This window comes from Euleptes europaea, chromosome 8, assembly GCF_029931775.1.
Source record: "Euleptes europaea isolate rEulEur1 chromosome 8, rEulEur1.hap1, whole genome shotgun sequence".
Taxonomy (NCBI): Eukaryota; Metazoa; Chordata; class Lepidosauria; order Squamata; family Sphaerodactylidae; genus Euleptes; species Euleptes europaea.
This window is the reverse complement of record NC_079319.1, coordinates 73,641,091-73,657,443: the sequence shown is the minus strand read 5'-3', so window position 1 is coordinate 73,657,443 and position 16,353 is coordinate 73,641,091. Positions and strand designations below refer to the sequence as shown.

Here is a 16,353-nt window from a genome sequence, read left to right as displayed (position 1 = left end):
TTATTTACCTGTGAGGTAGGATAAGCTGAAAATGTATAACTTGGCCCAAGGTCACCCAGTGAGCTTCCGTAGCAGAATGGGGATTGAAACCTTGGTCTTCCAGATCCCAGCCTGAAACTCTAAATCACTATACAACACTGGCTTTTGTAGGGTAACTGCTGTTGAACAGCAGCAAGCATCTGGGCCTAGGTGAGTCATGCAAGTCAGCTGGTAGCAAGTCATTTGGTGGCTGCTGCCAGGCTTGGCCCCATAAGTCTTCCCTCAAAGGACAAAACAACCCTGGAAAGGGCCCTGCCTTCTCCCCACCTTTTACTTACGAAACAAAACAAGGCTGGCAATACGGTTGTAGTTGCCTAGCAACTGCCACTGAGGGCATTTGTTTCTTAAAGCTACAGATGCTGCTCCTATAATTTTGGAGGATTTTAATCCCACAATTTATTTTCAAGATTAGAGATTTTTCTGTGAACCTGGGTTTTTTCCTCATGTTTGTAGAAAGATCTGTCCTGTCTGACTATGGCTCGTCTCTGGATTTAAATTTCCACAGATGGGGCCACATTTGAGAATTAGGTATATTAATATGTTGCCCATTTGTATTACACTGATATCAAAAGCCAAGGATGTAATTTTCAGTTAGCAAACAAGTGGTAAGCCTGTGTCAGTGTATTATCATTCAAATGGCAGCTGGGAGCTCTGGTAATTGAGTGCTGTTCCATACTTCTAAAATCCCTCCTATAGAAAACCAGATGTTAGGGGAAAGGCTACTGTTCATCCCAATATTGAGTGTTCTCTGTGCAATTAATGAAGTCTACAGATAAGCACTCAAATAATTTAAGTTCTTAAATTAAATGCTGCAGTTTAGGTACTGGCTTATCCAACCTGCTATCTGCAAGCATGCAGCCAGCAGTAGCATACTGAGGTGGGACAGATGCTGAGGCCCAGGGTTTCCAGCAGAGCTCATTGTTGCCACCACACCCCTGCCTTCATGCCTCTTCTGCAAGCTGTTTGCATGCCCTCCCCCCTTTCAAGCCCTCCTGACACATCATGTGCTTCCTGGTGGTGCTGCTGCGTAGGATGATTTGTGAATGATGCATACACCTGGGAGTATGGATGGTGGGTTGCTTTAGCCTGCACCCCCAACACAAAGACCAACAATGGGGGCAAAGCTGAAGTCTGCAGTGGGATGGGAGAAACTGCCTTTGCCTCTTTTCAGATAGAAGTGCACAAGCAGAAAAGGAAGTTAGACCCTAAATCATTAATAGCGGCTATCCCAAGTCGGAATGCAAAACACTACTGCCAATAAGTAATAAAAGGCATTTGTTTAATAGAACAGAATTAGAGAATATAGGAATATTCAGTATAAAGAATAACTTTTACATTAAACAAGAAACTTGAATTCTTAGCTAATTACTGGATGGAAAAACTGACGGTCAATATATTTCATGGATTTGAAGTGAAATGGCACCATCTGAAATTAATACTGTGCACTTGTTACCATTTTGCTTTCTGCTTGAAGAGCAGGGCTGAGGGAAAATACCATATGCCACAGGATTCACATCAGTTACAGTAACTGGGTCTGTACTCTGTACATGCTCAAAGCACCTTTCCACAGGTTAATAGCTACAGGGGAACAAGTCAGCTTCACAGGCATAATGGGATTCAGTGTTATGGATATGCAGAGGGCTCTTACTGAAGACAAAAAGTTACCAGCTGATACCTCAGCCAGAGAGTTGTACACCAGAGAGATTTGGGACCCCACAGCTAGATGATATCTCTTCCTTTCAGGGAAGGAGATGAAATGGCCAACAATGGGAGGGTCAGACAAAAGGTTATAAAAATAAAAGATCTGGACATGGAGGAGAATCTCTCTAATCTACTCTGTTCTGCTCTTAAGATATCCATTAACTTGAGAAATGAAAGCCATAGACATAGTCTTGAGCACAGTCTTGGCTGAACAAAGGGGAGTAACCCCCAACCTAAGAAATTGAGGTAAAGGATGATTTCTGGACACTGTAACTTCAAGAACAGCCTATCCTTATTCTAGCCGCTATATAGGATACGTATAGTAGTGAAACAGGATTTGCAGTTATATCACTTTTCATTTTAATCCTAGCTCAGACTGCTGTCTGCTTTACTTTATTACATGTATATAATTTGTTTGTAGCCTAATATCTGGACCCACACCACACCCAATTCAATCATGCTTATCCAGAACAGAGCATTAAAGCAGGGGTCCCCAACCTTTTTGAGCCTACAAGTACCTTTAGAATTCTGACGGGTGCAGCCACAAAATTACTGCCACAGGAGGTGGAACCACCCATAAATTAGCTGCAGCAGTTTACCTTTAGTCACACCGTGAATGTCCTTGTACTGTGGTGGAGGCTGCTGCCAAAGCAAAAGTTTTTTTTAAAAAAATCTTCACAGGCAATCAAATCTCCAAGGACAATCAGAAGCCCTGCAGGGCAAAAGCACCACCTGACCCTTCCCACATTCTTAAGTACACTTGGTGAGTACTAGGAAAGGTGCTGGTGGGTGCCATGGCACTCTTGGCACCATGTTGGGGACTTCTGGTCTACAGAGCTCTTCAACTCCAGAGTACACAAGTTTGTGTATGCAGGTCTGCGCAAGTAGCTAGTGCACATGAAACAGAAGAGGCAAAGAGGCCCAGCCTTTAAATGGCACTGGGGTAAAGAGTGCTGAAATACTAGTCCTTCTGCTGGATAGTGGCAATGGAATACCCAGAGAGACTAAAGTAACACAGGTGTAAGGGAAAGTGGAGTCTCGTCAGGCAGAATCCTGAAACTGCTGTGGATCTTTCCATACCCATATAGAAACAGAAGTGTGGCTGCAAGCAGCGCGCGGGGGGTGGGTGGATGGTATCCAACCAGCCATTTATTTTTAAATACTCTAAAGTAGCTCCTCCTCCAACAGAAGAGCCACAAGTAGGAGGAAGGCTCCTTAGACTTAATAAATGAATAAATACACTTTGCTTGGTGTAGTAGTAGTAGAAGGGTAGGATCCACACCAATGTTTTTCTACAACGGTAATTTAAAAGTATGTGAAATCTGACATGAGAAGTTGGTTAAGACATCACTTTAACCCAGGAGTTGGGAACCTTTTTTCCGCCAAGGGCCATTTGGATATTTATAACATCATTCGTGGGCCATACAAAATTATCAACTTAAAATTTAGCCGACCAAGGCAGCTGCCCCAGATGACCACCCCCCTGCATGGGCAAGCGGGCAGGCATCCAACCGGTGGCGCACTCACCCACCTGGTGGCACAGGATGGTCCAGCCTCACGCCGGAGTTGCTCCTGCCCCACACGGTCAGGGCCGGATTCAACAGCCGGCTCTGGCTACCTCCACCTGCAGGGATGAAATGAGGACACACTGACTAAGAACTCCCCCCCCCACGCATTCTGGCCCTGCCCCCTTTAACCCCTCTATTGTCCCCACTTCTGCCCCCAGCCCTCTTGTAGTACAGAGGAAATATTTTCTCTACGCCCCTGGTGGGAAAGGGTTAACAGTTTCTTGGGCTGTCCTAGCAGCTCCATAGCTATCGACTCTTCTGCAAAAAGGAAAAAAGGTTCCTTTTCTCAGCAAAACAAACTCACATCCACCTTGAATAAACGCTATTCCTGTCCGCAGGAGGGGGCAGATCGCCAGTCTTAGATCCTTCTGTGCTAAAGATCTGCCAGGACACCCGAAGGGCCAGACCAAATGATTTCGCGGGCCTTAAACGGGGCCTGACATTCCCCACCCCTGCTTTAACCTATGGGTATATTTTAGTAGCCATTATGCTCTGCTGTGACTCTGAGCCTCCCAAATACTTTAAAATTCCTCTTATCAAATTCCTTATTGGGCAAAGGCTTCCCAGAGACTTCACAACAGCATTTTCCAGAGCCAACCTAGATGTAACAGCACAGGGGTGCCTCTGCCATTTAAAAGATGAATTTCTCTGTTTATAAAAGCAGTGGAGGCCCAATCCTATAATGACTGGCATAGTGAGGAAGACGTGTCCTTTCCCCTCATGCCATTTACAAGAGTTCACCCCCCCTCCAAGCACTGGGGCTCTTGAAAACAGCACACGGACAGAGGAAACAGGCAGTCCCCCTAGTCGTGGCCCTGATCAGGATCCCCCCCACCCATGGTGGCAGAGGGAATTTCATCCTTAAAATGGCAGAAGTGTCCCTGTGGCGGATTTGAGGATGCTATTGGGTTCAGTTTGGCTCTCAGTCTAATTACTAGCAGAACACTTCTGCTAGTAACTTAATACTGGGAAAATGAGGGTTACTAGAACAAAAAGAAGAGTCTTGTAGCCTTTTAAAGATTAATAGATTTATTGTAGCATACGTGAAGTGTTACCCTAAGTTTGCAGATAAACATACACAAGTACGTAGAAAACAAGTTTGGAAACAATGGTGCTAAAAGGCCATGCAATGACAGAGGTTCTATCTGTGTTACCAGAATGGTGTAGTGAGAAGCACAGAAATGTTGAGGTAGAAGGCTGGCTTGCTGATGAACCTTGAACCATTTTTTGTTAACTCAGTTTCTAAAGAGGCTGACATTTATATCAGCTTGCAAGAGAAAGTCTGACAGAGCACTTCCTTCCAGTCCTATATTATCAGTCCTAGAAGCTCTTCCTTTACGTAACCAACAAACATTGTTATATATGAGTTTCATTTTAATGATCACACCATAATGAATGAGTCAGTGTTTTCACAAAAAGCTATTACTTGAGAAAGCAAGAGCTAAGAGTTAATATAAAAGGAAAGCTAACTATTAAAGATTACCTTAAATCAGCAACCACCTTGTGGTAACACCCGCAAAACCGATCAGATGAAAGATGAACAATCACAAGAACTTAAACATGTATTTTTTAAAAAATATAAATGTGGTCTCTAGCCCACAAGTGTTAAGGAATGCACCTAAAACCTCAACATTTCTGGATAACAAACCATTGTCTTAAACACAGGTAAAGTGTTTTAAAATGAACTAAATAAGCTAAACTACCAACTCAGATTTGGAGCAGGAGACAAAGATGAATTATTGCTGCTTGGCTGCTTGTGAGAGGGTGGCGGTGGCTCCTTCACCAGAGGAAAGCAGAGCCCAAAGAAACGGTAAATCAATACAGTGACCTTCCTTTGAATAAACCACTAACTTGTCTGGGTGTCTAATATTTAAAGGAATCCAGCACTAACAGTCTTTTTTTAACAGAATGAACTTCATAAAAATTACAAATAAATGTTAACAGATGATTTCCAAAGCTGTTTTATTATCTCGAAGTGAATTACCACTTTACATCTTGTTACACAGGTTTACATTACAGCTTGCCCAAAGACACCATTGTTCTGTATTTTCATAGACTGATCTGCCTCTTGAGCACGTCAATCCATGCAAATGTTTCTCACAGGTTTTCTGCCACTTACCCTACACAGGAAGGGAAACATATCATTAGCAAACAAAAGTGATGATTTTACATCAGATTTACCAAAATCATTTAAAAAAATAACCATTTATGGCATGTCAACCTACACTGCAGCACAAAACAGTGATGAATATATATGTATCAAAAAGAATTCCCATAACGCTTTTCCTAACCTGCTGCACTATTATAAAAGCAGGATATTTCCTTGACTGAACAGTGCCAATGCACGAGTCACTTTTTTCTGGGGTTTGTGCATTTCAACCTTAGTACAATAGATGCTGTGAAGGACAAAGGACATCTGTATTCCTAGCTGTAATTCATTCAAAAGCACCTTCCAGCCTTCTCTTACCAAATTCATTGATTAGGATTAAACGACACAGACCTAATTTAGGCAGATATAGTCTCTGCTATATAGTCTGTGCTGGCTTTCAGGCACACAACCACAAACCCAATCTGTGCTGTCGAAAAGAGCAAAGAGTCTGAAGAATCTAGGCCCACCTGACAAATCCACGACAATATTAACATTTATTCTGATGCCAAAGCATACACAAGGCATGCTCTGAAGCAAATGAATGCTGCTGTATTTCATGCATTGTTTTTTTAAAAAGAGCATATTAATGATCCTACTGGTATATTTTAACCTAATATTTGGTTGATTCTTGCCAAGGGGATAAAATATTATAATAAAATATTTAAAACATACTATACCGTGCCTACCTCAATTTTATCACAACAAAAATCACATCACCCCAAAAACAAAACAGACAACATTTTACATTTTTTTTAAAAAAATGCCACAATAGTACCATGCTAAGACCTGCCAGCGTGGCAAAAGAGTATAATGAAACCTATATCTGAGTGCTGTGAACTGAAAAAAAACCCAGACATAACTAAATGGAAGAATGTTTTTCATATCTTTTATAGAACAGAAACCTTTGTTCATGTCTTCTGGTTGCCATCATCTTCATTTGAACGGCACCTACAACACAAAGAACAAGTAAACAAGCAACTTTGTTTTTTTCTTGAGAATGGCTTAAAATCATGTAGCCATAAGGCACGCTGCTGCTACTGGAGTCGACATGACCACCTCTTTTCACTATTTGTGTCACAGCGATATGAGACAATGATGGAGGCCACAGAATTTGACTACATCTGTGTCAGACTGCCACCAGATGTGCAAGTTAGACTGGAAGGGTCACCAAAGCACTGCACCACATTACTTTTTGTGTGCAAATAACTATCAAGTAATCTACTTCTTCGAGTGTCAAAGCTGCCTTCTGTCTCCTGCACGAACAAGAAACATTTTAAATAAGTTGAGAGAGAAATACATTTACTACTTAAGAAGTCACATTAAACTGAAGAGGAGGAGACCGGGTAGAAGTTCGAAACAGGTAGGTAACACCACCCACCGTCTGTCTCCTTTGTGGCTCGCTATGTTGCCAGGGTGGAGAGCACCTCACGAGGAGCACTCCACAAGCGGCGTGACTGATCACACTAAACTGTGCACTCTGGAAGCAACTATGTGCCTAAATGGGTTAAAAATCCTATTTAAGGGACTATTACAAAGCACCTAGGACTGTGGTTTCATATAGCCGTGGAACATACACAAAATGTACAAAAATAGATCACTTTTAACCAAAGAACTGGATTGGCAATCACGAATTCACTGATTTGGGGATCCTCACGGTGAACAACAAACTACCGTTTACGTTGCTGCTAAAGTTTTATCTACACATGCTGTCAGCAATAACCTTGTTAGGAAGGTGAAGTTGGTGTCTCAGCAAACCAGACCCCCTGGAGTAGGCGTTGAGTGGCCTGTGACTTGCCTTCCTTTGTCTCTCTCAGCACCATCAAAAAGGAAAAGTAAGAAAAACAGCACAAACATTAGTTAAAACCTGTATCCAATCCCAAAACCTATAGGAATAAATTTCATTACAATGAAAGCAGACAGTATCTGTAGGATGCTGGGGGAAACGGGGTTATTTATACTACAAAGTTGGTAATTAGTCTAGTATTTTCAAAGGACTGTATCTTTTAGTAACTGATTTAATTAATGGACTATCAAAAATGAAATTTTCTTCTTATGTATTACCTGAGTCGGGAACACAGGAGACAAAAAAAATCTTTTAAAAATGGCTACCAATGCCTTGTTCACAAAAGACTTTATTATCTAATGATGCATACTGAAAACATACAGAAATCTGCATGGTCCACTTTACATGCAGCAGAACAATCTTCACTTCACAATAAGTGAATGTCAACTGTTTTATGCAAGAGACAACACTTTAAAGTCACATTTCTTAAAGAAAGCTTCATTTACAAAAGAAATAAAAGGTAAAGAAGCAATTACCGCTTTTAAAAAGCAGCTGCTTTGTTCAAGAGTGGAAGGTTTATGCCTGTATTGAAAGACAACATGATCACAAATAATGAAAACAATGAACAAATTAAAAACACCTTTAGCATAAAGCAGTACACTTTCAATGACATACAAATAGCTAAAAAGTTTATTACGGTGTTTTCTATCTGGCCATGAGATAAGGACTTTTGGAATCGGAGTTCAATATTTGTTGTTAGTAAATGAAAACTCTTCTCTTAGCTCTGGGTCTATGCCATAGTGAACGGTATTTAACAAAATGTATATAAAGTCTATATTCCTAGCTAGTTGATTTTTTTTTAAAAAAACGAAGGTAATAAACAGTACACTGAAGGCGCTCTCTCCATCAAGTGCACACCTCCCCCTTTTTTTTTTAATGTGATGATCAAACAGAAGTGGGAATTTATGCCACAGTTGTAATGCCAGAAAACAAAAAACAAGCTCGTTTATCAAACATGCAGGGAATTCTGCTACAAAGCTATTGACCCTCCTTTTGTCAGCTGTCCCAGTACAGTAACTTAAACACCAGTGATGTTGATGGTTTAGCTTACCTTCAGTGTACTGAAAGTTGTACACAACCTGCTTTAAAAGAGGAGACCATCCCTGCGGGCAGGCTCAAGAAGGAACAGACCCCCTTCGGCACTGACTACACCAAGGGCATGCTGCCGTGGCCTGCACGCACACACCTAGGAAAACGTAATATAAACAGCATTTATGCTGGCCAGTTTGCAGAGACAAAAATGAAGCCAAATCTGCTAAAAAAACAAAAAAACAAAAAACAAAATCAACCACCCAGTCTTACTGATCTTTCTTAACAGATTTTCTGTTTTATATAACGTTGTGTGTTTGTGTGTTTTCTTGGAACTGCAACCATATACATTAGCATTGTACTTCTGTGCAGTCTTGGCAATTAAAACAGTTCTGTAGTGAAAAAAAACTTCACATGAGAGACAAACAGATTTACTCTAACATTTCTAAAAGAAATATCAGCCTTGGTGTTAATTCAAATATACCATTCTTCCTCAACTCTGCAGGGGAATTATTTATATGTTTTATGTACACTTTATAAACTGCTGTGAAATTTCATCAGTCTTTGTATATTAACTATTCAAACCCTTTGAACTTCTTCACTGGATTTAAATTTTCTCCTGGATGAAGGCATGCTGCAAAGCCTGGTTGATACTAATCCGTTTAGCTGGGTCTAACATAAGGATCTGGTCCAATAAGTCCTTCAGTTGGTGAACCTTTTTACGCTGGTCTTCAGGGAGGCGCTGGCACCCAATTAAATCTGCTAGCAGATCCTTTGTTGGATTAATGGTGCTCATGACAGTTACTTTTTCCTAGAAAGACAACGGAATCAAGCACTTAATTTCAAGACCACTAAGAACATTAACAAGACTAACTCGATTTCTAGTTAGTGGCAGAACCTTCCCATCATTTTCATTCAAGAGCCAAATGCAGTCCTCGTGCTATATTTTACAGGACCCTGTCTAGAGAATTACAAGGTCATCCCGAGTTCAGCCAGCTCCACTCCCATCACCTCCAGCCTAACCACTGATGGGCACTGACTTGAACTTCATCTTGAAGCCTTTCACAGTAACAAGCTGCTCTTTTGTGTGTTTGTGTGCAAGGGGTGTGGAAGAATTACACCTCCGAGCCCCCCCCCCGACAGAATTTTAAGGGATTAAGTGGTCTGCAACAGGAGGGGATAGGTGTGAGTCCCAGTCCATGAGCTCTCACAATCCTTTAAATCCAACCCGTGTTTGTTTGCCTCCCATCTTAATGTAAAGAGTCAGCTGCTCTACAGCTAGATGAGAGAATGGGGACCCACCTGGAGAGAATTTATAACTCGTGGCCAGACAGCTGGTTAACTGCAAGCCTGAAAGTGTGCACTAATCAGTATACTCCTCCAAATGTCTACTTTTTGCATACTCAATGTGACTAAACTGCGAGCAGAATGCATTTGACAATACAACCACACAGAAATTTCAATTCTATATGCAAAAAGGTATGAAAAATCCCCACAGAGTGGTTCAGACTTACCCTTTCTGTTACTTTATCTACCTCTATATACATAAAGTTGAGATTTTGATCGAAGTGTTGATCTTTGAACACACCTTTTCGGATCATCTGCCAATAAAGATAACAAACATATTGCCTTAAATTACAGTCACACGTAAGTGTAAATACTGAAAACATTAATCCCAAGAGGAAACCTACAGATTTCATTGCAATACTCAGGTAGTAAATTGACAAACAAAGTACAATTTCCTCTATTTAATTAGATCTGTACCCTCTCCTAACTTTAAAAAGGTCAGGTCGTATAATATCACGAATGATGAAGGATAGGATTCTGCAAGAAAATTCCACTAACAGAATGGAAGGGTGGTTTTCACCAATACCCCCTTCTCTGCTGCAGACTTGCAATGCTCCTTCTAGTGTGATGTTGGGGGGGGGGGGCTCCTGTTACCAGGAGCAATATTTCAGGAATAACTTTGGGCTGTGGTGATAGGGAAGAGGCAGGGAAGTCCCACTCTGCTGGTGTAATCTCTTTTATCAGCAGATACTCTGCAGGATCTGAGCAATGAGGTGCTATAAAAAAACAGCTGGGTAATGCAAAAAATAAAAAAATCAAAACAAGCCAATATCACATGAACACATGAAGCTGCCTTATACTGAATCAGACCCTCGGTCCATCAAAGTCAGTATTGTCTACTCAGACTGGCAAGCGGCTCTCCAGGGTCTCAGGCAAAGGTCTTTCACATCACCTCCTTGCCTAGTCCCTTTAACTGGAGATGTCGGGGATTGAACCTGGGACCTTGTGCATGCCAAGCAGATGCTCTACCACTGAGCCATGGCCCCTCTCCATGGCTCTCCAGGGTCTCAGGCAGAGGTCATTCACATCATCTGCTTGCCTAGTCCCTTTAACTGGAGATGCTGGGGATTGCTGGGGATTGAACCTGGGACCTTCTGCATGTCAAGCAGATGTTCTCCACTGAGTCACGGCCCCTCTCCATATCAAAAGCTTCACTTTGTTAAACAAACACCCAGGATTATTATTTATTGCATTTCTATCCTGGCTTTGTTCTGAGGATCTGAACACTGCTTATGGAGGGTTCCCAGGAGTTCTCTCATCCAGGCACAGCAAGGCTGCTGCGTCATGTGCCTTCAGACTACAGCCTGGGACTGTCCTTCATTCCAAGGGGAAAGTTTTACAGTAAAAATGAGCTCTCATTACTTTGAAGGGAAGGGATAGATAACAGTTAGCTAATTTCAGTGCAACTGTCGGACCATATCCCGAGCATCCCGCGCTTTCTTTTTTTAAAGAATTTTTTTATTAAGGTTTCAACAACATTAAACACAACATACATATTTAGTAGCATAATTTTGCACATCCTAGTCAAGATATATATATCTATATGAGTCTGAAGTGGGTCTACAATCTGCCATTTCTATCATTCTTTAAAAATTTATCATATAGCACTTTATTTCTTTACCTTGTTTGGCATCTTTCCTTTGAGGTCCATAGCAAGCTTCAACATATGGTTATTGGTTTTCCCAGGAAACAATATTTTTCCTGTGTAAAGTTCATACAATGTACAGCCTACAGACCACATATCTATACCGTAGTCATAGATTTTGCCTATAACTGAAGGAGGAAAACAGTTTCAGAGTTAAACCACTTATCTAACATACTGAAATTAAAGGTCACTCACATTTCTAGGATAAGCTCACAACAAAAAAAGAAGAGAATACATGAATTACAGTATCTAGGCCACTCAAGAAAGTAGGATGCGCTAGTTAACTCTAACCATAATTTATGCCCTTCTCATCCTTCACTGTGAAAGATGGTGTTTGGGAAGTAGAAAAGATGGTCGTTATGCACAATAGCAAGTATACGGTGCAGAAGCATGTAGACTATATGGCACCACTGATTAGATAATGTATCGAGTGGACATCTCTAATTGTCCATTCGGTTACGAGGGGCCAAGTCTTGGTCATCCTATGATCACACGCACAGACATTCCACATACAGCTCTGTCATTTGATAAACACAGGGGGGCAAGCTAATGAAAAAGGAAGGAAGCCATGGTACCAGAGAAGGAAAAGGAGGAGGGATAGTAGCAAGGGCTTGGGCAAAGGAGAAAGCACGGCATGTGAGATGATGACTGTAAGAGGACGAGAGAAAGCAAGAACGAAGGGAAGTCGTGAATGGCACTCACCCTCCCACTCAGCTGTAGCCTGTCTTTATGTTCACATTTCCGTACACAATCCCACCATTTGGCGGGCATCTCACACTAGTTGACTAGATAATTATAAAAATCTAATTAAGCACCAAGAAATGTTATCAGGTACAAAAATTCCACCTTTACAATTAAATATATGCTTATCTGCTTCATAAATACACAAATTCATACAATTAGAGAACCTGAACATAAACAAGAGCATCTCAGATTAACTTACTAATTTCAGGAGCACGATAAAATCGACTGACAAGGTACGGCGTGATGTCATTATCAGCTACATGTGAAGCTGATCCAAAATCACAAAGCTTTAGTATGGTTTTAGATTCATTTACCTAAAAAAAAAAAAAAAAGACTTTTTATTTCACGTCATGAACTACAGCTGCAAGTCATGTTGATATTATGCACACAAACAAACAATTCTTAACAGTAGTGCTGATGTTTTTTCAAGCATTTCAATATATGTGAATGTGTTAAGTAAGTATTTGACCTTGATTATATTCGGGAAAAAATATAATTCTCAGAGACAGTGTATCTCTAGATACCAGCTGTTGCACAGAAAGAATATGGCTTTCATGACCTGCTTGCAGGCTCCAGAGGAATTATTTGGCTACCCACTGTTGGAAACCATATGCTGGCTGAAGGGACCACTTGGTCTGCTGCACCAGGGCTCTTGTTATGCTTTTAGCATCTTCCACAAATAGAAATTTAAAAAATACTGGAATGGATCTAACCATCCTCTACATAGCCTCCATTGAAGGAAGAACCACATAAGTTGGAGGAAGACTTCAAATTTGAGCCAGAAGGTGAGGTATAAATACTGCAATAAATAAATGAAATATAAACTTTGACCAATAGAGTGGTTAGGATAGGGATAGGATCCAGTCCACCAGCCCAATTTCTGAAAAACAGGATATTTATAGGCATTTATGTTCTTTCACCTATTTAACAGAATTTACGGTAATACTGACACTTTTTTAATATGTCTTAAATATCCCTACCTACACATCTCCATTCCCTGTAATAGCAAAGCAGCTGATGCCAAGGCAATCGCTAATGGCACCAAAATGGATCAAGCCACAGTCACAAAGAAAGGCACAAGAAAGCTACTGTAACTACTTTTTCTCAATAACAGATGGAGCAGCAGCATGAAATCTCTCTACACAATGCAACTAATCCACATGGTAAGCCAGGCCCTATATATTGTAGCTGCATACTGGAGCAATCACGATACAGTTACTGTTAAGGACAAAATTAAATAATTTAATTCAAACATGATCTGGTGCTATGTGATCTGAGAGCCAGCATGGAGGAGTGGTTAAAAGTGGTGGACTCTAATCTGTAGAACTGGGTATGATCCCCCACTCCTCCACATGAGCAGCAGACTCTAATCTGGTGAACCGGGTTGGTTTCCCCACTCCTACATATGAAGCCAGCTGGGTGACCTTGGGCTAGTCACAGTTCTCTTAGAGCTCTCTCAGCCCCACCTACCTCACAGGGTGTCTGTTATGGGGAGGAGAAAGGAAGGTGATTGTAAGCTGGTTTGATTCTTCCTTAAGTGGTAGAGAAAGTTGGCATATAAAAACCAATTCTTCTTCTTCTACGTGAATGAGCCTTTAAGGAACCTAGGAATCACTCACACAATTCCTCCTCCAATCACATACCATGAGCTCTTCGGTTTTTTTCGTAAACCATACTTTGCCTTTACATCTGAGCTGGCTCTGTAATGTAGGATTCCCAGCCAAGAACAAACCAGTGTCTAGAATCCTGGTTTGCAAGGCTAGCACGATTCAGTTTGTTTGGACATAAATGCAAGCTACGGTCTACAGAAAATCTGGAAAGTACTAGGTCACAATTCACAAGTGGAAGAGGAGGCAAAGAGATATCAGGCAAATGAGACCCAAGCTTCTTAGATTAGTTGCCAAAAGCATAACAGCCAATCCTTGACAGCATACAGACCAGCCTTCAGTAAAGGCAAATCATTTTGCAGTTTGGAAAACCTGACTTTTCCTTATGTTTTTGCATCTTTCAATATCTATTACTGTTCCCACATGCACTGATTTCTTTTGGAGTAAAGCAGGGCAACGCTGGAGACATTTAAACAGACTGTACATGCATTACTGTATATTTCTTCAAAAACTCTTTTGAGGATTGTAACTAAATATTACTTACCAAAATATTATCTGGTTTTATATCTGCATGCAAGATGTTACATCTTTTCAGAAGTTTTAATGCCAAAAATAGCTGCTGACTGTAGGATCGTACAGCCTTTATGTGGAGACCAACATCCTTTCCATACTTCTTTAGAACCTCTCGCAAATTCATACTTTTAAATGACGAAAACACACAATAGAAGAGGAGAAGAGAAGGTGGGGGAAACAAACCAGGGATCAACATATTTAAAAATACAGTGGCTTACATTCTCTTGAACAAAAAAAGTTTCATGAGAGGCAGACCTCCTCATGCTGTGGAACCCTAGGAACCAACCCAAAACACAGCATTACAAATATTAATGTATGAAACATTATTATTATTTAGGTAAATCAGACTCATATCCTTCAAACAAGACTGACTTGAAAAAAATATTTTAAACAAATTTCAGCCCTCAAATTACTTATTAGTCCACTGAAAAGTTGACTACTGACAGGATCTACTGACAGGATCTACTGACAGTATAAAATTCCAACAGCTGAATACCAGATGAGTGATGAAATCTAGCCTGCATTAACAACTCAACCGTTGTTTTTCAGTAACTGCACACTTAGCACTCATCCAAACAGAACTCCAAGTAGAACAGGATTGAACCATAATTTTAAGAATACAAAACATCCTCTCCAGTAGGGAGAATTGCCTCTGTATTGGCAAAAGAAAGGTTACGTGCAAATGTTCACACTGAATTTCAGAATCTACTTGAAAACATACGACCTTGATTTTTATCTTCTATTTCAGAACTTAACCCAATTTCAACAAAATTTTACCATCACTTTTAATTCTCCCACTCCATGTGTACATGCAGGTTAAAAAGGAAATTTGAGTATCAAATTTAACTTTAAATACTCCTGAATCCTCATGAGAACAAAAATGTAATAGTCCACATTATGTATTTTTTATTTTGTGTGGATTTTTATTTTTTACTCCAAATACTCTATTGTGTTGGCCACTATCTCGGCAATATTCTTCTTTAACAGAACCTGGGATTATTTTCAGTTTTGAGAGATCAGCTCATTTTACTCATTTTCTCCCAATATACCATTTCATAATATAGAGAAGAATGCTACTCATTCTCAAATTTGTTTATCAAATACTGAAGAACAATTTTTGAAACATTCGAAGTAAGGATAATTTAGGTAGGGAAATGGGCAGTAAGATCAACAAGATAACTATTTTAAAGAATACTTTAAATCTACTTTTCATGTCTCACCTGAGTGGTTCAAATACTAGACAGAGGTGCTGCTTGTGATAAAAGTGCCGGAACAACCGCAAACAATGGAACTTGTCATCTGGGTCTGCATCATTGAGTTTTTTCAAGAATTCCAATTCTTTTAGACCAGTTTTCTGCCTGAAAAGAGATCAGCTTACTGTAAAAATGCAGTCACATAAGAGCCTAAAACCATTATGGTTTGAGAGAAAAATAGCAATAACAGATGCATTAAAGCTAAAAGGATCTACACAGCCTGAAGCGAATAACTACAACGCACATGTGACACAACAGTCTGAGGACAAGGTAAAGCAGAAGGTGGCAAAACTGTGGCCACAGAGAATACAGAGACCTGGAGCTACCTTTCCCTACAGTTGGCTGCTGTGAGCTGTTTCCAACTGAAAGTAAATGCAGGACTGGAACTTGCACCTTGTTTTGTGGATCCAGAGCCACTCATGCCGCAGGCATGCATCTATAGACAATCGAACCCCCCTTTACACATCCTAGAGCAGCTGGGTTAAGTGAAGCATAGAAAGGAGGACAGAGTGAAAGGAGAGGGAATAAGCGACAGAGTGGTGGAGAGGGAAGAAGGAAACCACAGAAGAGAGGCTGAGTACCAAATGAGCAGAGGACCGGGAGGCAGTACTTAATTTTCATTGATATTGGGACAATGGTCGTTGTTAAATGGGGCATACCCTACCCCCCCCAATGGTTTCTGTATATCAGTATGTTCCTTGGACCACAAAGCTGTTATAGATTGTTACATCCTGATCAACAGTAGATATTTTCATCAAGCTGTACTTTATTTGTCAAGCACAGCGCATTGTGCAAATCTCAGTTGCTGCCCCTGGGGTATTACTACTAGTCCAGCAGCTGGCCCATTATAATTTA

At 40.6% G+C, this 16,353-nt stretch overlaps 1 protein-coding gene across 4 annotated transcripts in view; it reads right to left on the bottom strand.

The window, feature by feature from the left end:
* Window positions 1–5,246: 5,246 nt before the first annotated feature.
* Window positions 5,247–16,353, bottom strand: part of PRPF4B (pre-mRNA processing factor 4B) — a 28,757-nt gene continuing 17,650 nt past the window's right edge. The window contains exons 10-20 of one of the 4 annotated variants that reach the window (XR_008933490.1): window positions 15,466–15,603; window positions 14,217–14,370; window positions 12,265–12,379; window positions 11,298–11,449; window positions 9,844–9,930; window positions 9,043–9,140; window positions 8,352–8,486; window positions 7,777–7,822; window positions 7,178–7,262; window positions 6,360–6,405; window positions 5,247–5,428 (exon numbers count right to left, since the gene is read on the bottom strand). Coding sequence is in view for 2 of the 4 variants with exons in the window: in XM_056854829.1 (XP_056710807.1) it covers window positions 8,937–9,140; window positions 9,844–9,930; window positions 11,298–11,449; window positions 12,265–12,379; window positions 14,217–14,370; window positions 15,466–15,603 (850 nt within the window). In the remaining 2 variants the exon portion in view is untranslated. Of the gene's footprint in view, window positions 5,429–6,359; window positions 6,406–7,177; window positions 7,263–7,571; window positions 8,487–8,687; window positions 9,141–9,843; window positions 9,931–11,297; window positions 11,450–12,264; window positions 12,380–14,216; window positions 14,371–15,465; window positions 15,604–16,353 lie in introns of those variants that run through there. The other 3 variants (XR_008933489.1, XM_056854831.1, XM_056854829.1) reach the window with 3 other exon arrangements.